The sequence below is a fragment of the Triticum urartu genome, chromosome 5A (genome assembly GCF_056163025.1).
Source record: "Triticum urartu cultivar PI428250 chromosome 5A, HENAU_Tu73, whole genome shotgun sequence".
NCBI classification, from domain to species: Eukaryota; Viridiplantae; Streptophyta; class Magnoliopsida; order Poales; family Poaceae; genus Triticum; species Triticum urartu.
In genome coordinates this window covers 217,792,340-217,818,156 of record NC_141877.1, presented here as the reverse complement: position 1 = coordinate 217,818,156, position 25,817 = coordinate 217,792,340, and the positions used below count along the sequence as shown (strand labels likewise).

Below are 25,817 nucleotides of genomic sequence, written 5' to 3'. Positions count from 1 at the left end.
CTCCTGGTCGTCGTCAGCGGGCATCACGTAGTAGTAGGCACCTCCGGTGTAGTAGGAGTCGTCGTTGAAGGTGGCTTCTGGCTCCTGGGCTCCAACATCTGGTTGCGACAACCAGGTAGAAGGGATAGGGGGAAAAGAGGGAGAAAGCAACCGTGAGTACTCATCCAAAGTACTCGCAAGCAAGGAACTATACTACATATGTATGCATTGGTATCAAATGGAATAAGGGTTTCATATGTGGACTGAACTGCAGAAAGCCGGAATAAGGGGGGGTAACTAATCCTGTCGAAGACTACGCTTCTGGCAGCCTCCGTCTTGCAGCATGTAGAAGGGAGTAGACTGAAGTCCTCCAAGTATCATCGCATAACAATAGTCCTACCCGGCGATCCCCTCCTCGTAACCCTGAGAGAGAGCGACCACCGGTTGTATCTGGCACTTGGAAGGGTGTGTTTTATTAAGTATCCGGTTCTAGTTGTCATAAGGTCAAGGTACAACTCCAAGTCGTCCTGTTACCGAAGATCACGGCTATTCGAATAGATTAACTTCCCTGCAGGGGTGCACCACATACCCCAACACGCTCGATCCCATTTGGCCGGACACACTTTCCTGGGTCATGCCCGGCCTCGAAAGATCAACACGTCGCAGCCCCACCTAGGCACAACAGAGAGGTCAGCACGCCGGTCTAAACCTAAGCGCACAGGGGTCTGGGCCCATCGCCCTTAGCACACCTGCACGTTGCGTACGCGGCCGGAAGCAGAACTAGCCCCCTTAATACAAGAGCAGGCTTACGTTCCAATCCGGCGCGCGCCACTCAGTCGCTGACGTCACGAAGGCTTCGGCTGATACCACGACGCCGGGATACCCATAACTACTCCCGCGTAGATGGTTAGTGCGTATAGACCAAATGGCCAGACTCGGATTAAATATCCAGATCTCGTTAAGCGTGTTAAGTATTCGCGAACGTCGACCAGGGCCAGGCCCACCTCTCTCCTAGGTGGTCGGAACCTGCCCTGTCGCTCCGCCTCAAAGATCCACTCGCGGGTGCTCCTCAAGCCGACCCGTCTTTAGTCACCACATGTATCATGTATAAAGTATGTAGTATATACCCGTGATCAACTCCCGAGTGATCACGGCCCGATAGTATAGCATGGCAGACGGACAAGGATGTAGGGCCACTGATGGAACACTAGCATCCTATACTAAGCAGTAGGATAGCAGGTAAAGGTAACAACAGTAGTAGCAAGGACAGGCTATGCAGCAGTATAGGATTAACTGTAAGCAGTAACATGCTACACTACGCTAATGCAAGCAGTATAGAGAAGAGTAGGCGATATCTGGTGATCAAAGGGGGGGCTTGCCTGGTTGCTCTGGCAAGAGAGAGGGGTCGTCAACACCGTAGTCGTACGGGGTAGCAGCGGCGTCAGTCTCGGTGTCTAGCGAGAGAAGAGGGGGAAGAAACAATAAATATAATGCAAGCATATGCATAGTGATGCATGACATGACAAGTAGCGGTGCTAGGGGTGCCCTATCGCGGTATGAGGTGATACCGGTGAAGGGGGAAAACATCCGGGAAAGTATTCCCGGTGTTTCGTGATTTCGGGCAGAGGAGCCGGAGGGGGAAAGTTGCGGGTTCGATAGGTTAGGGGTGTGTGGCGGACGAACGGACTGCGTATCCGGATTCGTCTCGTCGTTCTGAGCAACTTTCATGTTGAAAATATTTTAATCCGAGTTACGGATTAAAAGATATGATTTTCTAAAGATTTTATTAATGTCTGGAATTCAATTAATTAATTATTTAATTCGAAAAATGAATTTATGACGTCAGCATGATGTCATGCTGACGTCAGCAGTCAACAGGGTTGACTTGGTCAACCTGACGTGTGGGTCCAGCGGGGCCCACCTGTCATACCCTGTTTAGGCTAATCAGGTTTTAGCTAAACTAATCACAGTTTAATTAGACTAATTAGTTAATTTGATTAATCTAATTATGATTAATTAACTTAATTAATTCCTTAATTAATTAATTAATTAATTATTTTTATTATTATTAATTTTAATTCCCTTTTTTTTATAAAACGTTCTGGGCCGTGGGGCCACCCGGTCAGTGACCCAGGGGCATAACGAGCGCGCGGGCGTGCGGGCGCTGGCGCCCAGCCCGAACGGGCGCACACCCAGGGGCGGCCAGATCCGGCGCGGCACCGGGCGGGGACGCAGCACCAGGGGGGGTCGCGGGCGGCCAAGCGCGTGCTCGCGCGGCGAGGCACGGGCGAGGCCAGGAGAGCGCGGGGGCGACCGGAGGCGAGGTCAGGGGGGCCAGCGTCGGCGGTGGCGGACAGCAAGGGCAGGGGCGGGAGCTCGTGACGCGGGGAGCAGGGGAGCGGCCAACGCGAGCGCGCGCGTCGCGCGGGACGCAGCCAACGCGTGCGGTGAAGGGCAAAGCAGGGCTTGGTCGACGCGGGGCACGCCGGCCGAACGCAGCACGGGCGAGGCGAGCGCCGGCGAGAGGGGACGGGGAGAAGGAGGACCGGGGTCCTCACCGAGGGAGCGTAGGGCACGGGGCAGCGGTGGTCGAGGGGGGGCGACGGGGACGAGCGGCGGAGCGGGAGGCAGTCCGGCGGGGGAGCGTGCCGGCGCGGTCCAGGCGGCGTGGGGGCGGCGCAGTCGTCGCCGCAGGGTCCGTTCCCCCGATCCGATCTGGATCGGGGAGGAGGGGGAAGAGCGAGGGGGGGCGCGAGTGGGTGGCGGTTCCCGGCGCCGGCGGGCGGAGGCCTCAGGGGTGCGGCGGCTCGGGTGCCCGCACCACCGAGTGTGCGTGCGTGCGTGTGTGGCGGCGGAGTGGGAGGATGAGGGAGACGTGGGGAGAGGAAGTGGGGATCGTGGGATGGGTTAGGTCACGGTGGGAGGGATAAGGAGAGAGAGGAGGGGCCGGCTAGGCCGGCCTGATTGGCCCCGAGGCCATCTGGGCCGAGGCCCAGCGAGGGGGGGGCTTCTCCCCCCTTTTGTTTTTTTTTTGTTTTGTCTTCTGTTTTTGTAGTTTCCTTTTCTTTATTTCCTCTTCTGTTTTAAATCATTATAAATTATTTAGGCATTTTATAAAATTGTGAACCTTACACCATAATTATCTTGGTAATATTTGGCAACCACCGAACATTTTTGTTTTGATTTTTGAAAACTTTTATTGTTTTCTTTTATTTAAATTTTGAACTTGTTTCGGTTCTGAACTATTGAGAGTTTACCACAGTAAGAGTGGTGACGAGGCATCATTAGCAGAGGTTACTGTAGCTTAATTATCCGGGCGTTACATGAAATTTGGCCCTAATCCCTGCAATCTCTGCATTCTTCTCTCTGAGTTGAGTTTGCAGAGACAGAACCATGGCCTCCCTTGTGCCATCATCTTCACTGGGAGTTAGCATTGGAAATTGATCTTCAGATGTAGCAACAGTTGCACCTTTAAGCCTCCAGACTTCATCACGCAGATCCCCAATGAGCTCACTCCAAAATGTGGGCAATGGATCATCATGCCATTGCACAAATCCACAGCCAACGTGCTATTAAGATGCACAAACAAATTTCCAAATATATATCATTTCACATACTATTGCTGAAGGAAATATGCCCTAGAGGCAATAATAAAGTTATTATTTATTTCCTTATATCATGATAAAAGTTTATTATTCATGCTAGAATTGTATTAACCGGAAACATAATACATGTGTGAATACATAGACAAACAGAGTGTCACTAGTATGCCTCTACTTGACTAGCTCGTTAATCAAAGATGGTTATGTTTCCTAACCATGGACAAAGAGTTGTTATTTGATTAACAGGATCACATCATTAGTTGAATGATCTGATTGACATGACCCATTCCATTAGCTTAGCACCCGATCGTTTAGTATGTTGCTATTGCTTTCTTCGTGACTTATACATGTTCCTATGACTATGAGATTATGCAACTCCCGTTTGCCAGAGGAACACTTTGTGTGCTACCAAACGTCACAACGTAACTGGGTGATTATAAAGGAGCTCTACAGGTGTCTCCAAAGGTACATGTTGGGTTGGCGTATTTCGAGATTAGGATTTGTCACTCTGATTGTCGGAGAGGTATCTCTGGGCCCTCTCGGTAATGCACATCACTTAAGCCTTGCAAGCATTGCAACTAATGAGTTAGTTGCAGGATGATGTATTACAGAACGAGTAAAGAGACTTGCCGGTAACGAGATTGAAGTAGGTATGGGATACCGACGATCGAATCTCGGGCAAGTAACATACCGATGACAAAGGGAACAATGTATGTTGTTATGCGGTCTGACCGATAAAAGATCTTCGTAGAATATGTAGGAGCCAATATGAGCATCCAGGTTCCGCTATTGGTTATTGACCGGAGACGTGTCTCGGTCATGTCTACATTGTTCTCGAACCCGTAGGGTCCGCACGCTTAAGGTTTCGATGACAGTTATATTATGAGTTTATGCATTTTGATGTACCGAAGGTTGTTCGGAGTCCCGGATGTGATCACGGACATGACGAGGAGTCTCGAAATGGTCAAGACATAAAGATTGATATATTGGAAGCCTATGTTTGGATATCGGAAGTGTTCCGGGTGAAATCGGGATTTTACCGGAGTACCGGGAGGTTACCGGAACCCCCCGGGAGGTATATGGGCCTTAGTGGGCCTTAGTGGAAGAGAGGAGAGGTGGCCAGAGATGGGCCGCGCACCCCTCCCCCCTTGGCCCGAATTGGACAAGGAGAGGGGGTCGGCCCCCCTTCCTCCTCTCTCTCCTCTTCCCCCCCCCCCCCTCCCTCCACGAATCCTATTCCAACTAGGAAAGGGGAGAGTCCTACTCCCAGAGGGAGTAGGACTCCTCCTGGCGCGCCTCTCCTGGCCGGCCGGCCCCCCTCCCTTGAACCTTTATATACGGAGGCAGGGGCACCCCCTAGAGACACAAGTTGATCCACGTGATCATATTCTTAGCCGTGTGCGGTGCCCCCTTCCACCATAGTCCTCGATAATATTGTAGCGGTGCTTAGGCGAAGCCCTGCGACAGTAGTACATCAAGATCGTCACCACGCCGTCGTGCTGACAGAACTCTTCCCCGACACTTTGTTGGATCGGAGTCCGGGGATCGTCATCGAGCTGAACGTGTGCTAGAACTCGGAGGTGCCGTAGTTTCGGTGCTTGATCGGTCGGACCGTGAAGACGTACGACTACATCAACCAAGTTAGCGCTTCCGTTGTCGATCTACAAGGGTACGTAGATCACACTCTCCCCCTCTCATTGCTATGCATCACCATGATCTTACGTGTGCGTAGGAAATTTTTTGAAATTACTACGAAACCCAACAGTGGCATCCGAGCCTAGGTTTTATATGTTGATGTTATATGCACGAGTAGAACACAAGTGAGTTGTGGGCGATATAAGTCATACTGCTTACCAGCATGTCATACTTTGGTTCGGCGGTATTGTTGGACGAAGCGGCCCGGACCGACATTACGCGTACGCTTACGCGAGACCGGTTCTCCCGACGTGCTTTGCACATAGGTGGCTTGCGGGTGACAGTTTCTCCAACTTTAGTTGAACCAAGTGTGGCTATGCCCGGTCCTTGTGAAGGTTAAAACAGCACCAACTTGACAAACTATCGTTGTGGTTTTGATGCGTAGGTAAGATTGGTTCTTGCTTAAGCCCGTAGCAGCCACGTAAAACATGCAACAACAAAGTAGAGGACGTCTAACTTGTTTTTGCAGGGCATGTTGTGATGTGGTATGGTCAAGACATGATGCTAAATTTTATTGTATGAGATGATCATGTTTTGTAACCGAGTTATCGGCAACTGGCAGGAGCCATATGGTTGTCGCTTTATTGTATGCAATGCAATCGCGCTGTAATGCTTTACTTTATCACTAAGCGGTAGCGATAGTCGTGGAAGCATAAGATCGGCGAGACGACAACGATGCTACGATGGAGATCAAGGTGTCGCGCCGGTGACGATGGTGATCATGACGGTGCTTCGGAGATGGAGATCACAAGCACAAGATGATGATGGCCATATCATATCACTTATATTGATTGCATGTGATGTTTATCTTTTATGCATCTTATCTTGCTTTGATTGACGGTAGCATTATAAGATGATCTCTCACTAAATTATCAAGAAGTGTTCTCCCTGAGTATGCACCGTTGCGAAAGTTCTTCGTGCTGAGACACCACGTGATGATCGGGTGTGATAGGCTCTACGTTCAAATACAACGGGTGCAAAACAGTTGCACACGCGGAATACTCAGGTTATACTTGACGAGCCAAGCATATACAGATATGGCCTCGGAACACGGAGACCGAAAGGTCGAGCGTGAATCATATAGTAGATATGATCAACATAATGATGTTCACCAATGAAACTACTCTATCCCACGTGATGATCGGACATGGTTTAGTTGATTTGGATCACGTAATCACTTAGAGGATTAGAGGGATGTCTATCTAAGTGGGAGTTCTTTAAGTAATATGATTAATTGAACCTAAATTTATCATGAACTTAGTACCTGATAGTATCTTGCTTGTTTATGTATGATTGTAGATAAATGGCCTGTGGTGTTGTTCCGTTGAATTTTAATGCGTTCCTTGAGAAAGCAAAGTTGAAAGATGATGGTAGCAATTACACGGACTGGGTCCGTAACTTGAGGATTATCCTCATTGCTGCACAGAAGAATTACGTCCTGGAAGCACCGCTGGGTGCCAGGCCTGCTGCTGGAGCAACACCAGATGTTGTGAACGTCTGGCAGAGCAAAGCTGATGACTACTCGATAGTTCAGTGTGCCATGCTTTACGGCTTAGAACCGGGACTTCAACGATGTTTTGAACGTCATGGAGCATATGAGATGTTTCAGGAGTTGAAGTTAATATTTCAAGCAAATACCCGGATTGAGAGATATGAAGTCTCCAATAAGTTCTATAGCTGCAAGATGGAGGAGAATAGTTCTGTCAGTGAGCATATACTCAAAATGTCTGGGTATAATAATCACTTGATTCAAATGGGAGTTAATCTTCCAGATGATTGCGTCATTGACAGAATTCTCCAATCACTGCCACCAAGCTACAAGAGCTTCGTGATGAACTATAATATGCAAGGGATGAATAAGACTATTCCCGAGCTCTTCGCAATGCTGAAAGCTGCGGAGGTAGAAATCAAAAAGGAGCATCAAGTGTTGATGGTCAACAAGACCACTAGTTTCAAGAAAAAGGGCAAAGGGAAGAAGAAAGGGAACTTCAAGAAGAACAGCAAGCAAGTTGCTGCTCAAGAGAAGAAACCCAAGTCTGGACCTAAGCCTGAAACTGAGTGCTTCTACTGCAAGCAGACTGGTCACTGGAAGCGGAACTGCCCCAAGTATTTGGCGGATAAGAAGGATGGCAAGGTGAACAAAGGTATATGTGATATACATGTTATTAATGTGTACCTTACTAATGCTCGCAGTAGCACCTGGGTATTTGATACTGGTTCTGTTGCTAATATTTGCAACTCAAAACAGGGACTACGAATTAAGCGAAGATTGGCTAAGGACGAGGTGACGATGCGCGTGGGAAACGGTTCCAAAGTCAATGTGATCGCGGTCGGCACGCTACCTCTACATCTACCTTCGGGATTAATATTAGACCTAAATAATTGTTATTTGGTGCTAGTGTTAAGCATGAACATTATATCTGGATCTTGTTTGATGCGAGACGGTTATTCATTTAAATCAGAGAATAATGGTTGTTCTATTTATATGAGTAATATCTTTTATGGTCATGCACCCTTGAAGAGTGGTCTATTCTTATTGAATCTCGATAGTAGTAACACACATATTCATAATGTTGAAACCAAAAGATGCAGAGTTGATAATGATAATGCAACTTATTTGTGGCACTGCCGTTTAGGTCATATCGGTGTAAAGCGCATGAAGAAACTCCATACTGATGGACTTTTGGAACCACTTGATTATGAATCACTTGGTACTTGCGAACCGTGCCTCATGGGCAAGATGACTAAAACGCCGTTCTCCGGTACTATGGAGAGAGCAACAGATTTGTTGGAAATCATACATACAGATGTATGTGGTCCGATGAATATTGAGGCTCGTGGCGGATATCGTTATTTTCTCACCTTCACAGATGACTTAAGCAGATATGGGTATATCTACTTAATGAAACATAAGTCTGAAACGTTTGAAAAGTTCAAAGAATTTCAGAGTGAAGTTGAAAATCATCGTAACAAGAAAATAAAGTTTCTACGATCTGATCATGCAGGAGAATATTTGAGTTACGAGTTTGGTGTACATTTGAAACAATGCGGAATAGTTTCGCAACTCACGCCACCCGGAACACCACAGCGTAATGGTGTGTCCGAACGTCGTAATCGTACTTTACTAGATATGGTGCGATCTATGATGTCTCTTACTGATTTACCGCTATCGTTTTGGGGTTATGCTTTGGAGACGGCCGCATTTACGTTAAATAGGGCACCATCAAAATCCGTTGAGACGACGCCTTATGAACTATGGTTTGGCAAGAAACCAAAGTTGTCGTTTCTGAAAGTTTGGGGCTGCGATGCTTATGTGAAAAAGCTTCAACCTGATAAGCTCGAACCCAAATCGGAGAAATGTGTCTTCATAGGATATCCAAAGGAGACTATTGGATACACCTTCTATCACAGATCCAAGGCAAGACTTTTGTTGCTAAGTTCGGAAACTTTCTAGATAAGGAGTTTCTCTCGAAAAAAGTGAGTAGGAGGAAAGTAGAACTTGACGAGGTAACTGTACCAGCTCCCTTATTGGAAAGTAGTGCATCACGGAAAACTGTTTCTGTGACACCTACACCAGTTAGTGAGGAAGTTAATGATAATGATCATGAAACTTCAGAACAAGATACTACTGAACCTCATAGATCAACCAGAGTGAGATCCGCACCAGAGTGGTACGGTAATCCTGTTCTGGAAGTCATGCTACTAGATCATGATGAACCTACGAACTATGAAGAAGCGATGGTGAGCCCAGATTCCGCAAAATGGCTTGAAGCCATGAAATCTGAGATGGGATCCATGTATGAGAACAAAGTATGGACTTTGGTTGACTTGCCCAATGATCGGCAAGCAATTGAGAATAAATGGATCTTCAAGAAGAAGACTGACGCCGACGGTAATATTACTGTCTACAAAGCTCGACTTGTCGCAAAAGGGTTTCGACAAGTTCAAGGGATTGACTACGATGAGACCTTCTCACCCGTAGCGATGCTTAAGTCTGTCCGAATCATGTTAGCAATTGCCGCATTTTATGATTATGAAATTTGGCAGATGGATGTCAAAACTGCATTCCTGAATGGATTTCTGGAAGAAGAGTTGTATATGATGCAACCGAAAGGTTTTGTCGATCCAAAGGGAGCTAACAAAGTATGCAAGCTCCAGCGATCCATTTATGGACTGGTGCAAGCCTCTCGGAGTTGGAATAAACGCTTTGATAGTGTGATCAAAGCATTTGGTTTTATACAGACTTTTGGAGAAGTCTGTATTTACAAGAAAGTGAGTGGGAGCTCTATAGCATTTCTGATACTATATGTGGATGACATATTACTGATTGGAAATGATACAGAATTTCTGGATAGCATAAAGGGATACTTGAATAAGAGTTTTTCAATGAAAGACCTCGGTGAAGCTGCTTACATATTAGGCATAAAGATCTATAGAGATAGATCAAGACGTTTAATTGGACTTTCACAAAGCACATACCTTGACAAGATTTTGAAGAAGTTCAAAATGGATCAAGCAAAGAAAGGGTTCTTGCCTGTGTTACAAGGTGTGAAGTTGAGTCAGACTCAATGCCCGACCACTGCAGAAGATAGAGAGAAAATGAAAGATGTTCCCTATGCTTCAGCCATAGGCTCTATCATGTATGCAATGTTGTGTACCAGACCTGATGTGTGCCTTGCTATAAGTCTAGCAGGGAGGTACCAAAGTAATCCAGGAGTGGATCACTGGACAGCAGTCAAGAACATCCTGAAGTACCTGAAAAGGACTAAGGATATGTTTCTCGTATATGGAGGTGACAAAGAGCTAACTGTAAACGGTTACGTTGATGCAAGCTTTGACACTGATCCGGACGATTCTAAATCGCAAACCGGATACGTGTTTACATTAAACGGTGGAGCTGTTAGTTGGTGCAGTTCTAAACAGAGCGTCGTGGCGGGATCTACGTGTGAAGCGGAATACATAGCTGCTTCGGAAGCAGCGAATTAAGGAGTCTGGATGAAGGAGTCTGGATGAAGGAGTTCATATCCGATCTAGGTGTCATATCTAGTGCATCGGGTCCAATGAAAATCTTTTGTGACAATACTGGTGCAATTGCCTTGGCGAAGGAATCCAGATTTCACAAGAGAACCAAGCACATCAAGAGACGCTTCAATTCCATCCGGGGTCTAGTCCAGGTGGGAGACATAGAGATTTGCAAGATACATACGGATCTGAATGTTGTAGACCCGTTGACTAAGCCTCTTCCACGAGCAAAACATGATCAGCACCAAGGCTCCATGGGTGTTAGAATCATTACTGTGTAATCTAGATTATTGACTCTAGTGCAAGTGGGAGACTGAAGGAAATATGCCCTAGAGGCAATAATAAAGTTATTATTTATTTCCTTATATCATGATAAAAGTTTATTATTCATGCTATAATTGTATTAACCGGAAACATAATACATGTGTGAATACATAGACAAACAGAGTGTCACTAGTATGCCTCTACTTGACTAGCTCGTTAATCAAAGATGGTTATGTTTCCTAACCATGGACAAAGAGTTGTTATTTGATTAACGGGATCACATCATTAGTTGAATGATCTGATTGACATGACCCATTCCATTAGCTTAGCACCCGATCGTTTAGTATGTTGTTATTGCTTTCTTCGTGACTTATACATGTTCCTATGACTATGAGATTATGCAACTCCCGTTTGCCAGAGGAACACTTTGTGTGCTACCAAACGTCACAACGTAACTGGGTGATTATAAAGGAGCTCTACAGGTGTCTCCAAAGGTACATGTTGGGTCGGCGTATTTCGAGATTAGGATTTGTCACTCCGATTGTCGGAGAGGTATCTCTGGGCCCTCTCGGTAATGCACATCACTTAAGCCTTGCAAGCATTGCAACTAATGAGTTAGTTGCGGGATGATGTATTACAGAACGAGTAAAGAGACTTGCCGGTAACGAGATTGAACTAGGTATGGGATACCGACGATCGAATCTCGGGCAAGTAACATACCGATGACAAAGGGAACAATGTATGTTGTTATGCGGTCTGACCGATAAAAGATCTTCGTAGAATATGTAGGAGCCAATATGAGCATCCAAGTTCCGCTATTGGTTATTGACCGGAGACGTGTCTCGGTCATGTCTACATTGTTCTCGAACCCGTAGGGTCCGCACGCTTAAGGTTTCGATGACAGTTATATTATGAGTTTATGCATTTTGATGTACCGAAGGTTGTTCGGAGTCCCGGATGTGATCACGGACATGACGAGGAGTCTCGAAATGGTCGAGACATAAAGATTGATATATTGGAAGCCTATGTTTGGATATCGGAAGTGTTCCGGGTGAAATTGGGATTTTACCGGAGTACCGGGAGGTTACCGGAACCCCCCGGGAGGTATATGGGCCTTAGTGGGCCTTAGTGGAAGAGAGGAGAGGTGGCCAGAGATGGGCCGTGCGCCCCTCCCCCCCTTGGTCCGAATTGGACAAGGAGAGGGGGCCGGCCCCCGTTCCTCCTCTCTCTCCTCTCGCCCCCCCCCCCCTCCACGAATCCTATTCCAACTAGGAAAGGGGGGAGTCCTACTCCCAGAGGGAGTAGGACTCCTCCTGGCGCGCCTCTCCTGGCCGGCCGGCCCCCCTCCCTTGAACCTTTATATACGGAGGCAGGGGCACCCCCTAGAGACACAAGTTGATCCACGTGATCATATTCTTAGCCGTGTGCGGTGCCCCCTTCCACCATAGTCCTTGATAATATTGTAGCGGTGCTTAGGCGAAGCCCTGCGACAGTAGTACATCAAGATCATCACCACGCCGTTGTGCTCACGGAACTCTTCCCCGACACTTTGCTGGATCGGAGTCCGGGGATCGTCATCGAGCTGAACGTGTGCTAGAACTCGGAGGTGCCGTAGTTTCGGTGCTTGATCGGTCGGACCGTGAAGACGTACGACTACATCAACCAAGTTAACGCTTCCGTTGTCGATCTACAAGGGTACGTAGATCAAACTCTCCCCCTCTCATTGCTATGCATCACCATGATCTTACGTGTGCGTAGGAAGTTTTTTGAAATTACTATGAAACCCAACAATTGCACAGAAGAAAAAGGAAGAAAATTAGGCAAAAAAACCACAGTCACCAGAGCATCCACACAGCTATAGTACCTCCTACCAGGGTTCTGCCTGCCCCAGGAGATCCATCTTGGCTCCTTCCTCGGAGTTGAGCAGTGGCACATCACTGGAGGCTCGTATGCCATTGGGTTCTCGCGGTAGCGCACCGGCGAGCGCGACTCCTCCACCCTCCTTCCTGCAGCTCGACGGAATCCGGGAGCGGACCCGGCACTGGACGACCACGACATATCTCTCTCCATCACCGGCCCCAGTCAGCGCCTCCACGCTGAGATCTCTCCTTCGCTGCGCTCCAAATGGACACCGCGTGGACGAACCCTAGTTTCGTTCCCCACTCGCTCGATACAAGCTTGTGTTGTCACTTTAATAGTAGGAGAGGTATCGGTCCCACCTATCAGAATCCCCAAATGTGGTACTGCATGTTATGTGATGCCCCAATATTGGTACTAACATGCAACAACTAGCAACAGTATTGGTACTGACTTGCAACAAGTAACTGCAAATGTGGTACTGCTTTGCAAATATTGATACTGGATTGTGCCAACAGACATTCATAATTCAGGCACTGGCACTGGCAACACATACATATTCATCAACAGCAACACATACATATTCATCAACAGCAACACATACATATCCAGTAACAACATCAACAGCAACACCATACATACATATTCAACACCAAAATATGATGCCCCAACTAGAGTACTCCACCTCAAGTTCAACATTACAATAACCAGTACTGGATTGTGCCAAAATATGCATCAAGTGGCAACAGCACATCAACATCAGCATCAAGTTCAACCAAAATAATACTACATCATTTCAAATTACATGGCTCCTCTTCCTCTACTAGCATTGAAGTAGGACATCCATCCAGTGTGTGTACCATTAGTAGGAATGGCACCATAAGTTGAGGCAGCATATTGCCTGGGGGCACTGAATGGCCTTGGAGCACCTCTTCCAGCTCATGTGCCAACTCTTCCTCTGCCAGCTCCTCTTCCAGATGGTGGTGGTGTAGTAGAAGTAGCAGCAGCTCTTCCTCTGCCAGCTCCTCTTCCAGATGGTGGTGGTGTAGTAGAAGTAGCAGCAACTCTTCCTCTGCCAGCTCCTCTTCTTCCAGATGATGATGGTGTAGGAGCAGAAGCAGCGGCTCTTGCCTGTCTTGTTGTTGGTGTAGTAGAAGGGCCAGCAACTCTTGGCTGTGAGTTACTTGGAGTAGCCTTGCAAAGAAAAGGAAAACAGTTAATAATACTAGAAAGAAATGTACAATAAAGGGAACATTAGTATATCTCAAGGTGAAAAAATATTACCACATGCTTATTCTTCCTCAAAGCTAGCTCAGGCTTCAACTGTTTAAGACAGTTTGTGTACCTATGCCCTTGTAGACCACAATTGCCACATGTTATGGTCCCCATTCTTGAAGTGTCTTTTGGCTTTGGTACTTCAAATTTGCCCTTGATCCTCTTTTCTTTCCTTCTTCCTCTCTTGATTTTGAATGCAAGTGGTTCTATGTCTGGACCAGGGGTCCTTGTCCAATCATGCTCACCAGGCACAGGAAAGATCATTGGTTCATAAGCTGCAACATAAAAATCTTTCTTGAAGAATTTGCTGACATAATCCTCTGGTTTCCTTTTAGCCTTGTTTATTGCAGAGATTGCATGGTTGCAAGGTATGCCAGTAAGGTCCCACTTCCTGCATCCACAAGTCTCAAGTTCCAGGTTGACAGCATGTGTTTGCTGCCCACTTGTAACTTGCCATAAGTTGACCCCTGCCTGTATTGGCTTGCAGTATCTGGCCCTCTCCTTCTTAACCTCTAGCTTCTCACTGTAATGAGGTGTTATCTCCCATCTTGCTGCCTTTTCACTCTCTCTGTTCCTGTGCCACCTCACCATCTGCTTATCTTTTATCCCATCACACATTGTCCTTATGGTTTTCTCCTAACATCTAGAATGTACTTGTTGAACACCTCAGACAAGTTGTTCACTACCAAGTCAGTCTCGCAGTTTGTGTCAAATGCATGCCTTGCCTATGTTTTTTTGGTATTGCAGTAAGCCACTCCCAAGCTTCCTCACTTTCAGCTCTAAAATCATTCATTGCAATATTAAATTGTGTTCATTGTAGGCATAGCTAGCATTATCCATGCACTTCTTAAGATCTTCACCCCTAAACCCAGCATTTTGGAAATTTACATATAAATGTCTAAGGCAGAATCTTTGGTTGCAATTTGGAAACACATCATTCACTGCATTCAGTAACCCCTGACACAAACAATTTAACAAGTCTAAGCTACAAGCTAAAGAAATATGCACCAATGAAACTCTAATCTACTGTAAACACTTGTGCAAAATAGAATGAAATATGCAAACACGTACCTTTTGTCTAACTGACATTATAGTATAAGGTCCAAACTTGCCCACTTCTCCCCTAGGCAAATTTTCAGTTGGTGTAGAAACCAACACCAACTAGGTGTGTCCTCTTGTCCAACTATGCCAAATGCCAATGGATATATGTTGTTGTTGCCATCTCTACTAGTGGCAGCAAGGAGTTGAGCACCTGTAGTGAGCTTAATGAAGCATCCATCAACACCTGCATAATCAACATTTCCAAACATTAAATACATTCAAGTGAGATACAATATGGAGTACTCTACAATATGTAAATGGTGCACAAGGTTCAGGAACTAACCAATGAATGGCCTACACCCATTGAGAAACCCCTCCCTTGCTCCATTCATGCAAAAGAACATGGCATGGAATCTTGGGCCTAGGTGGGGTATTTTTGCATTTGGTACTAGAGTAACAGTAGTGACTATTACTCTACTCCTAGGGTTTGTGTCCATGACAGCCTGAGCATAGTCTTTAAGCCTAGGATATTGCTTCTTGTGATCTCCTAACACAGCTTCAATAGCTATGTTCTTTGCCCTATATGCCATGCACTTGGGCACATCTACACCATATTTTTCCATGCATGCATCAATTATAGTCTGAATACCAGTAGTTATATCAGATCTGAAGAGATGCTCATATTTCTGTGCTAGCCACTTAGCACTAACCCTGGTGGTCTCAGTAGTACTAGGGCAAGTGTGCTCTAGTCTCATCTTCTTAATTACAAAGGTTTTATCCCCTTTTGTAACTGTTGCCACCATAAAGAACTAGCATTGTTTATTTGTACACTCAACAATTATCCTCTGATCTGAATTCCTGTGATACTTGAAATTCCTGGCCTGGGTGATGTGCAAATTCAACAAAGCATCTCTGAATTGATGATGATCCCTAAAACACAACTTTAGACGTAGTTGTTCATGTGGTTGCTCCATTTTCTCATTGTACCACTTCCTAGCAGGCCTTTTCTTTGCCCTACTCTTCCTTTTCTTTGATAGGACAAATGAGATTGGCTGAAAACCATCATCATCACTCTCCCTCAACAACCCCTTCTCTTCTTCATCTGATGATGGTCTGAAATCAGGTTCAACCTCTGGTAGCTTACTGGAATGTGACCTAGTAGTTGGTCCTCTTCTAACTGGCAGCTTCTGCTTCTTTACATGTACAACTATATTTTGTTCTTCTTCTTCAAAAGTCCTATCTTCCTGTACCTCAAATGGGTCCTCAACTTCAGTGTCACCCTCATAATGCAACACTGGTTCCTCATCTGATTGCTCATCATCTGATTCTTCCTCTTGTACTTCTAACTTTCTCTGTCTCTTCCCCTCTTCCACCTCTACATCTTCATCATCACAGATATAATTAGGATCACTTCCAATTTGACCATCCTCATCAGAGGCAGAAGCATCACTGTCCTCATATACCTCATATCCTTGATATCCCTCTTCTTCTTCTTCCAAAATAGCTTTCAACTTGGCATTTGCATTCCTGCTTTCTTGTGTGCAACCACCAGGAGGATGCGGTGTGCTAGAGCTGCTACATTGACTCTCAAAAACTACTCCTTGCTGATCAACAGCTAAGACAGGAGGCTCACTCAGATCATAAACAACAGGCTCTTGGTACACAACAGTGGACAAATCTGGCCTTTCACATTGATGCAACTCAAAATCTCTATCAGGGGGTGGACAAGCCCTAACTAGCAAGTTAAGCTCCAATTTGTCCTGGATCTTCCTCTTTATCATTTGTAATTCTGCATGACTGTCTACTAAATCAAGCCCTTTCTCTCCTAAAGATGGATTTTCAATGTGATACAAACAATCATATGCATTAAATCATTGGGTTTCCATCACTGCAACCAAATTCAGATAAGTAATATCTGAACTACAAAGCTTCATCTCCAATGGTTCTCTTGCATCAAAATGGATCCTTACTTGCCAAATGTCTTCATCCAAACTACAAAACAAATTCAATTTCATGTATTCATTACCATAACTCTAAATTTGGAGAGCAATAGTACAATACAGGAAAATTTGAATTAACTTTCCTATAAGTCTCAAATTTACTGTTACAATTACAGATGACAGAACATGAATCAATGTAGCTACGACCATTTCAGCACAATAGCAAATTCAAGGAAAAAGACAAGGACAGAATACTACAATTACTCAAACCCTAATCCCAAATTGTTACTGTAATTGAACTACTTTGATAGTGCACTACACTAGGTTACTAGGTTACTGTAATTGTCCTACAGTGCTCACAGAAGATGAACAAACCCTAATCCCCAACTGGATAAAGCAGAAAATGAACAAACCCTAAAAATCCCCAATTGGATAAATCAGAGGAGGAGGAGGAGGAGAAGGTACGTACAGCACGCCGCCGAGTCCATGCGTCAACTCATGGCTGCTGCTAGGGTTCGCCACCCACAGCTGCGCCAACCGCAACCGCTGCTCCATGGAGAGTAACAGCGACTCCTCCTCGTCGTCGCTCGAGTACGCGGAGCTGGAGTCGTCGCCGCCGTCGACGTCGACGCCAGCCGGGCCGCTAGGCGGCCAAAACGGTAGGTCGCCGACGACGACGACGCCCTCGCCGCCGCCTGCCAGAGTCGTCGACGCCATGGACTAGGGTTCGAGTCGAGGAGGAGGAGGAGGGAAGGGGAATGGTGCGGTGGGGGACGAACCGGTGCGACCGGACGGGTTAGAGAGCGGCTTGTCCTAGTCAACGTGTGAGCACGCGCCGATTGGCCAGCGTGGCACCTGACGGGTGGGCCCGAGCTGTCAGATATACCGTCAATACGTATAAAACAACATTTTAGCCTTTTTGCAAAAACCTGGACCAATGTTGGTACTGACATGCAAAAATTAGCAATCGTGATACCAATCTGCATATGATGCCTCAATTATGGTACTTCCGTGCAATTAACTTCAACGGAAAGTATAGTACAAGTGTCACTCACACGTTATCGTCTTAGTTATGTCGGCAAGGATATATGTGCACACACAATGATGCATAGGGCAGACTCATCCAGAACGGCCCATGTACTGCAAACTGTGTGTTAAACGTGGCGTAAAAGAGGGCTGCGCATGACTTTGCCAAGCTTGGCATTGCCTTGTCAAGATCACACCACAGTGATCTCGGAGCAAGATGTTCCAGCCTTGTGTTGCTGCAATAAGTTGTAGTGGGCGACACGCCCCAGTCTGTTTCAAACTAAAGTTGGTGCTTTAGACCCTGTTTTTTTTGGATTTTTCTTCTATTTTTACAGCTTTTTCATTTTCATTTTAATAAAAAAAGCCATAAAAGCTTCTAAATAGAGGTTTTTTGCTTAGACTTTTGACTTATAAATTAAAACTGTTACATGATGTTATAAGCCAAAAGCGGAAGCAAAAGGCACCTATTTAAAAGATTTTTTGGCTTTTTAGGCTGAAGCCCAAACAAACAGGGCCTTGATCTCCAAAATGCTATTCACGCGTCAACATGTTTCTCTTCACAGCAACCGTGGCACCACAACCCCCACAGGGCGTTAAATCAAATGTCACACAAGTCACCTCAAATGTTGCAAATATTAAATACCGCAGATACAAAAGCACTACAACATCGGAAGGATTTTCACCGATTTTTTCGAACATGACAGACAGCACACATACTCTCATGCATTAAATGTTGATATATGTATATAAATACACAGATCTCACGTAGTACATGCCATCCTTGAATTGGACGTAACGATTCAGAGGGGAAGTCCAGACAGTGCCGCATGGATACTCACTTCCTATTTCTTTCAATGCAACCAAAAAAAAAGGGCAAGAAACAAACAAAAATAAGAACCTTCACCAGTCACTTGTACTGAACTCCTCAGCTACCACAGATGTATACACTATGAGAGCAGCTCCAGGTAACAAATAAGTATGCAAAAAAGAAAGGGTGTGATGGAATAAGCAAAGGGGACGTAGTTCTGAAACCCTAATCAGGAACTAGCATTAATCCATTTAGAAGGCCTCGCTTCCACGTATATGATTTCATCTGATACCGCTCCACCCCCACCCCACATGTGTAGCAGGAAATTAATCACATTTGATGTTTCTGTAGATTCTCCTCACGAAAAGAGTTGACCCTACATAGCCAATAGCACCTGAATCACCAAAATAGATGTCAGAACATCAAGGTGGTCTTTAAACATTGCAATGTATAGCAATCATTAGTGCTAAAGAGTGCTTACCGCAAAGTATTCCCAGACCAAGACAGAACATCAATGTGTAGCCAAAGTAGAAACTTGTCTGGAAAAAGCCGGACATCTTTGTCTTCACATGATAGTAGTAGATGGAGTACAGGTACACATATAGCGCTGTTGATGCAGCTGAGAAAAACGAGGTCCATTGCCAATGATAGTTCTCAGCATTCAGCAAGAAATAAGTACCGACAATTGTGACACAGATTGTAACTATTAGAAGAATGACAAAGACCAGCAACATGAAGCCGTAAACATAATACACCTGCCAAGAACCAAATAACATTGCATAATCAGATGCTCATATAATGGAAATTGCAGGAAGGTGCTTCAGAATAAGGCATGGACAAATGTAACATGAAGCAACGACAATAAAATCGTTTCCGCACTATGATAAGTGGCTAACATGATTTTGATGATTAAAAAATAGTATTTTGTACAAAATGTCTACAATGATTTCCTTGTTTACCTTGTAGTTCCAGAATGATGTGAACACAAAGTACATCTCGATGAAGATGCTGCCAAAGGGAAGCAGCCCACCCATCAATGAGATGACAGAAGGTGTAAGGTACCACTTCCTCTCGGGAATAGGCCGGGGAATAGTCTTTACTCGGCAGGGATTGTTAGGAGCCCCACTCCAGTTTCTACCAACGACCGTTCCCAAAAGCACCAGTGGAAAAGATATGAAAGCCCAAAGGACAAACATGACAACCATTGTACCAAATGGTATTGCCGCTAATGACCCATAGAAGATTGCAATTGTATTCAGTGCAAAGCCAATTGCAAAGTGCAAGAATGGAAAGAGGGATGCTGTAAGGATCATAGCCTTTATCCAGTTTTTACCTGCCATGGAATCAAGTCATGAAGTGAGAAAATCAAATATAAACTCTAGAATCTTCTACAAAAGAGTTAGATGCGATGATAACATGATGAAACTAGAAAGACAATACAAATACTGTTAGTCTAAGAAAGAAACAAAATCGTGCAACTTGTCAACAAGTGAAGGACCATACCGCCATTCCTCGAGTACAAACCAGCACTAACATATCCAGAAATAAAAGATGTAAGAGCATAGCACACGATGAAGGTTGTGATGATAGCCCCTCGCCTGAGAAACATTGGCATGTAAGTTAGAGAATAGGAATCGTATGCTCAACATGCAAGAAAGAACCATGCTCCATGCTAAAAACAACAAAAGGCTTTTTGTAACACAGCATAGGTTTTTTGACATTTCAGGATTTGTTCACTTCCCTGTACCCTACCTCCATGGGATCTGTGCATCTCAACAGAAGGACATAATACCGCCACTCCAATTTGCAAAACTGAATACAAGGTAACTTTCAGATAACCAAAAGCAGGATTTATTTTCCTGAACTATTTTAGTGTGTCTAGAGGAGAAAGGAGAAATAGACACTATGTTATACTCCCTCCGTTCCAAAATAAGTGACTCAACTTTGTACTAGTTTTTATCCAAAAGGTTCACGTCCAAGCAGAAAGAGAACAGGTAACTGCAACTGGCAGGAGGTTTAGGCGCCACTGTGGTGTTGCGGTAGGGCAAAACAGTATAACAAGATGAAGGGAGGGGCGTAGGCTAGGACGGGTCACGGGAAGCACCAAAGATATGGAAAAAGAGACATTTGTAACCATTGACTTGAATGGATAAGCCATTGTCCTATCCTTTATGTATGACCAGCCTACCACGTATGTCCGAATTTATCTCATCATCCTAATTTAACTTGAATATTACCTTTTAATAAAGACCAAACCATCTACAACACTTCATGTGTTGCCACCGATGCATGTGGCCAACAACGGCGGTAGCGTTGGCCCACATGACACAAAATTTACTTTCTGTGCTTAAAGCCTTTCAGTGTCAAACAAGTTGGGGTAGGCTAGAGTTGAAACCCATAAGATATCGAAACCAAGTCATGGTTCTGGCATGTGGATAGCTAACTTCCACGCACCCCTGTCCATGGCTAGTTCTTTGGTGATATCCCAGTCATTCAGATCTCTCTTTTACGGACTCCTCCGATGTCAAGTTTGGTCTACCCCGACCTCTCTTGACATTATCAAAGCGTTTTAACCGTCCGCTCTGCGTTGGCGCTTTTGAGGGCCTGCGTTGTATATGCCCAAACCGTCTCAAGCGATGTTGGACAAGCTTCTCCTTTACCCTGGCTTGGGACCAGCTATGTTATTAATCCCTTATTTCAAGTTAAGTGAAACCCAAGGACAATAAATTGTAATGCCAATCCCACATCCTCCAACTATAAGATGCTCAGCGATGCTCACTGATACTTAAGTGAGTACTTTACGCATGCAGGTTTTTAGATGCTCAAATAGGATTACAAAACAAAACAGTGAATACTATCTTGAACAAGTGTTATTTGCAATAAGGAACAGATCAGTGACAATTTTCAGTACCAGCGGCAAACAAAGAGAAATGCAATGGTAGAGACTAGAATCTTCTTCAGTCCATCAATAATGCTTCCTAATCAATATATTATATGTAATACATTTTTTTTATTTGCACATGTAATAGTTAAGAAGTCGGTGCTCATTTTTTTTCTCATCGATTTTTGAATAGTTTATTCAGGTAAAAATAAATTTAACTAGAAGAGATCAAAATTCAATCTAGCAGGTACGAGAATGTTGTCAGCATTTGAAAATAGACACGACACTACATTCCCACATTCCTATCCAGGGATCATCATAAAAAATGGTGGAAACAGGCAGATGCCAGCAATTTACATTGATCTTGAGCCAACTTTTTTGTTTAAGTTACTGTATTTACAGAATGATACTTCATAATCGCAAATTCGCAAATGATTGGCAGTAAAGATTTTCTAAGAAAAGTACAGGATCTGGAAGGCTCCTCGCGAGTTCCTCATGAACAAGTTATGTTCTGGTACTCTGAACGCTGGTCCAGCTCATTTTCAAATATTCCTGCCCTTCATTCATCTTTTTACGTATTATTAATAGGGTCGACCATGCCACTTTTTTAGCTTGTCATGTATTTCAAGCCAAGTGTTCTGCATGCAAGGCAAGAAAGAAAGGAGATGAAAAGTATGTGTATGATTTTGAGCATACCCAACATATAACATGCCAACGATGGCCAATACAATCACAAGTAGGATAAGAGCTGCCAGCTGGGTGCCGATACCGACAAGAGCAGAAAGAAGTGTCAAGCTTCTAGGAGGACGAAATACATCACCATGGACAAGTTTCCACCCAGATTCCTCATTAACATCTCTCTCCTAATAAAGCAAAGTCGTGAGTTCAGGCAACAGTTGAGTGGCAGTGGATAAAAACCAAGAGAGTTAATTTGGTTGGAATATTATTCAAGTGCGGCAAAATAGGCGCCAGAATTCAGATGCTCACCAGTGACTCTAGATCATCATCATCACGAGCATATTTTGCATAATCATTTCTCAGTGTTCGCATCAATATCATTGAAACCAAACCAGTGAGAAAAATAACCATCATGAAAGAATTGAAAATGGAGAACCAGTGAATCTGAACATGAAAATTTAGAAATAATTTAGAACCTTCCAATGGTTAGTTCAAAGGGGAGATGCGGTTCGCTATTGTTGAATTGAAGGGTTATTCCCATTAGCAGGGAGAGGGTTGTGTGCTACGCATACTGGATTCTTTTTCCAAAAAGCAATCATTACCATTTACCTGGTGTTCAAAGAAAGGATAGTCCAGGTAAACTTCAAAACGGCGTGCAAATGAAACATCTGTTGGTACCCACTTCACTGAATATGTCAAGTCCAACTTCTTGCCAGCGTCAAGGAGCTTAGGAGACTCTTGGGTGAGATTAACATGAATTATCTACAAAATCAAATCAGATCCACTTATATATTCATGTTCAAATATCTACAAAAATAAAATCAGATTCATTTATGACTTGTCCAAATTATGTGTTAATGTTCTGAATCAATGGAAGATACATACCCTGTTATCATTGTACTTTACAAGAATGTTCTTGTGCGTGTAAAGATAGTGCTTGTTTTCACTGTTTTTGTCAGTCTCTCCAACAAATCCTGTCAAAGCATATAACAACTGTCTTGTTAGGAAAAAGAAACAAAGATAAAGAATAGCAAAGAAAATACTAAGTTGACAGGAACATACCCCAAAGAGGCAGATCATCTAGGTGCATGGTGCCACAAGCAATGCAAAATCCAGTGAAAAATGTTAGAAACAAGAAATATGCCTAAATCAGCGTAATACAACAAAATGTAATGCATCACATATTAATCCACATACCTATGAAAAATTCAAACCAGTACGAGCTTTCAATGGCATCAGCAAATTGTTGAACCTTCTTGGAATCTAGTTCCAGTGTGCAAATGGATCCCCTTTCCACATTTCCTAAAGCAAAGGCAACATAACATTTATATAATTAATAAGACAAACAAATGCATATGTCAACATTCAGTAAATCACAAATAAATACAAGGATGGTCTGAGATTAACAAGAACATACTTAAGAACTTTATGTCAAGCTGACTATCAATCAACTCATTCCCACCCAGGACTTCTCCAAGACCACCCCACTTATGCCCAGGGTTCTCAGATGGTTGACAAAATGGGAGGCTGTGATAATTGTAAGTTTCTTGAGGATTATTGTAAGGTCCAACTTTATTCACCCAGAGCTTAACTGAATCTCCAGCTTTGTACTGCATATAAGAAACATAAAGCAGATGAGAACTTCCAGCCAGACGAAATGCTCATAGCACATGGTATTAAGAATAATTAATTTAGAAAGAAAGCATTGTTGAAGATAATACCGAATGAAACAAATGTATGATGTAAATCTGCAAAACATTAGTGATTGGGGGTTGATGATGGCTAACGCTAAGGTACATTATGGAGAGAAGAAAAAAGCCATGGGATCTCTTTCGTCATTACTCAGTCCTAAGCTACGAAAGCATTTTAATTTTCATATAAGCACTCAAGTTTGATCAACTAAAATATTCCAGTCACTAATACTCCAGTCAAGTAAGTCCTCCTATATAAGACAGTATATGTATCAATTATTAATCGAATAATAAGAGATTAGTTTATTGATCCATTATCTATCTCATTCCTTCTCCCTAACATATGTTCTACTCCCAATCCCCTGCACCGTGCCATCCGTCCATCTTCATGGCAGTAGCTACCTATGTTATTCCAGGCTACATGTCAATGAGGCATGGGGTAACATTTCCACTGACATGTGGGCCATTAGGCTAAATGTCAGACTATCAGTGAGGCATGGAGTTGTATTTTGAGAAATGCCAATCTTAGTAGTGGCAAGCTATTTCCAAATTAATCTATATCAAGAAACCAATATACAACTTATCTCTAAAATAAATATATAACCGTCAGCAGTGCAATTGACTTTCTTTAATGTTCAAATATGATTGCAAGGACAGAGCACATGAGTTGCAGCATCACGCACGATCAAGACCATTGGCAAGGAATTATTATCCTAGTTGCATGGACAACTGAATGTCTCATACTCCCATTTATTTCACCAAATTGAAGATCACGATGACAGATGCATGAAAGCTAGAATGCAGAATATTATCCTACTAAAAGTTATTTGACAATTTTCGTGATTAACCAAATCAAATCAATTCATATTGATCACAAGGAAACAAATGAATAGAAAAAAAAGATGCACACATAGATTTGACAAGAGAGTATGCTCTTGCTGCTCACTCCTTGGATTATAGCCTGCTATTTTCAACCACCAAGTGCACGCAAAACAAGTTATAGAACATTTGTATGCAAGACAAGACCAAAATGTCAGCACCTCTCTATGAACCAAACAGTAACAATATCCTGAATCTAATAAGTAGAAACCACAATGCAGCCTTCACTACATCTACAGGAACATACACTGCAGCCTCGAAGTACCTGGATGTACGCGAATTTCCTCCGACCAACATCAAGTTATTATATATCTAAGTTCAGAGTATCAGGCACCACCACTGGTACCATTCCGATCAGGTCCCGCACAGATCGAACTCATTTGGAGCACTAACCCTGTAGCACTTTATATTGTTTCCACCACCGTAAGCTAAGCTATGATGAATCATCCGAAGATTTAAAACCTCCTCCGTCGTTGAACACCAAGATTCTCGCGTCACATCAGCCACAACCTCCAGACAACCGAACTGCACTAAGAGCTCTAGGAACTAAAACCTCAGGACGCGAGAGCTGGAGAGACCAGCGCGAGATCGCGCCGATGGGCAACCAGATCTGACGCCACGGAATGGGAGCAACTAGAGCGAACAAACTGAGGGGGGCAACAAAAGGTCTTAGATCCAAGGGAAGATAAGGCGGGGCTGAGCAGCGCACCTTGTGGTCAGACTCTGAGGCGGACGCGCGGAGCGGAGAAGCGAAGGCGAAGACGGCGGTGAGTGCGAGGAGGAGGACGAGGCGTCTGCGGCCGCCGCCGTGGGAGGAGGGGAGCATTCCGCCGGCGGCGAGATCTGAGGATGAAGAGGAGGCGGTCGCGAGCCTTCGGTCGGGTTGGCCCGAGAGAGCTGCCGCCTCGCGATTTCACTGCGGTTTTGGACGGTCTCTGATCTATCTGGGATCTATTGGCGTTGACTCTTTGATAAACAAATGGGCAGAACAGGCAAATTCAGTGATTCTATGTCTTCCTAAAAAAAGTGATTCTATTCAAAAGAAATTCTTTTTCAGGAAATTACTAGCAAGATAGATCAATGGTACTTTCTCCATGTCAAAATAAGTGACTTCGAGTACATCAAACATAAGTGATGCAAGAATTTTGTTGATTCATTAATAGTTTAATATCCTAAACT

At 44.3% G+C, this 25,817-nt stretch overlaps 2 protein-coding genes across 2 annotated transcripts; both read right to left on the bottom strand.

Annotated features, from left to right (window-relative positions):
• Nucleotides 1-3,287: 3,287 nt before the first annotated feature.
• On the bottom strand, nt 3,288-12,620 carry LOC147970839 (uncharacterized). Its single transcript, XM_087523666.1, has 2 exons — nt 12,402-12,620; nt 3,288-3,548 (listed from the first exon to the last, which is right to left on the bottom strand). Exons 1-2 carry the CDS (start codon nt 12,618-12,620, stop codon nt 3,288-3,290), a joined length of 480 nt encoding a protein of 159 aa, XP_087379792.1.
• A 5,784-nt stretch (nt 12,621-18,404) lies between these two features.
• LOC125524559 (transmembrane 9 superfamily member 1) lies at nt 18,405-25,593 on the bottom strand. The gene is made up of 12 exons (XM_048689597.1): nt 25,348-25,593; nt 23,486-23,678; nt 23,266-23,370; nt 23,131-23,148; nt 22,954-23,042; nt 22,678-22,830; nt 22,378-22,512; nt 22,087-22,253; nt 20,013-20,107; nt 19,469-19,842; nt 18,991-19,264; nt 18,405-18,903 (listed from the first exon to the last, which is right to left on the bottom strand). Exons 1-12 carry the CDS (start codon nt 25,462-25,464, stop codon nt 18,836-18,838), a joined length of 1,788 nt encoding a protein of 595 aa, XP_048545554.1. The 5' UTR covers nt 25,465-25,593; the 3' UTR covers nt 18,405-18,835.
• Nucleotides 25,594-25,817: the final 224 nt, after the last annotated feature.

What these genes read in the sequence shown, in the direction of transcription:
- LOC147970839 (XM_087523666.1), bottom strand. Translation starts at nt 12,620, where the DNA reads ATGTCGTGGTCGTCCAGTGCCGGGTCCGCTCCCGGATTCCGTCGAGCT. An exon ending in ATAGCTGTGTGGATGCTCTG is followed by an intron (nt 3,549 to 12,401) that starts GTGACTGTGGTT and finishes GCATCTTAATAG; the next exon opens with CACGTTGGCTGTGGATTTGT.
- LOC125524559 (XM_048689597.1), bottom strand. Translation starts at nt 25,464, where the DNA reads ATGCTCCCCTCCTCCCACGGCGGCGGCCGCAGACGCCTCGTCCTCCTC. An exon ending in CCTCAGAGTCTGACCACAAG is followed by an intron (nt 23,679 to 25,347) that starts GTGCGCTGCTCA and finishes TCTTATATGCAG; the next exon opens with TACAAAGCTGGAGATTCAGT. An exon ending in TAAAGTACAATGATAACAGG is followed by an intron (nt 22,831 to 22,953) that starts GTATGTATCTTC and finishes TTGATTTTGTAG; the next exon opens with ATAATTCATGTTAATCTCAC.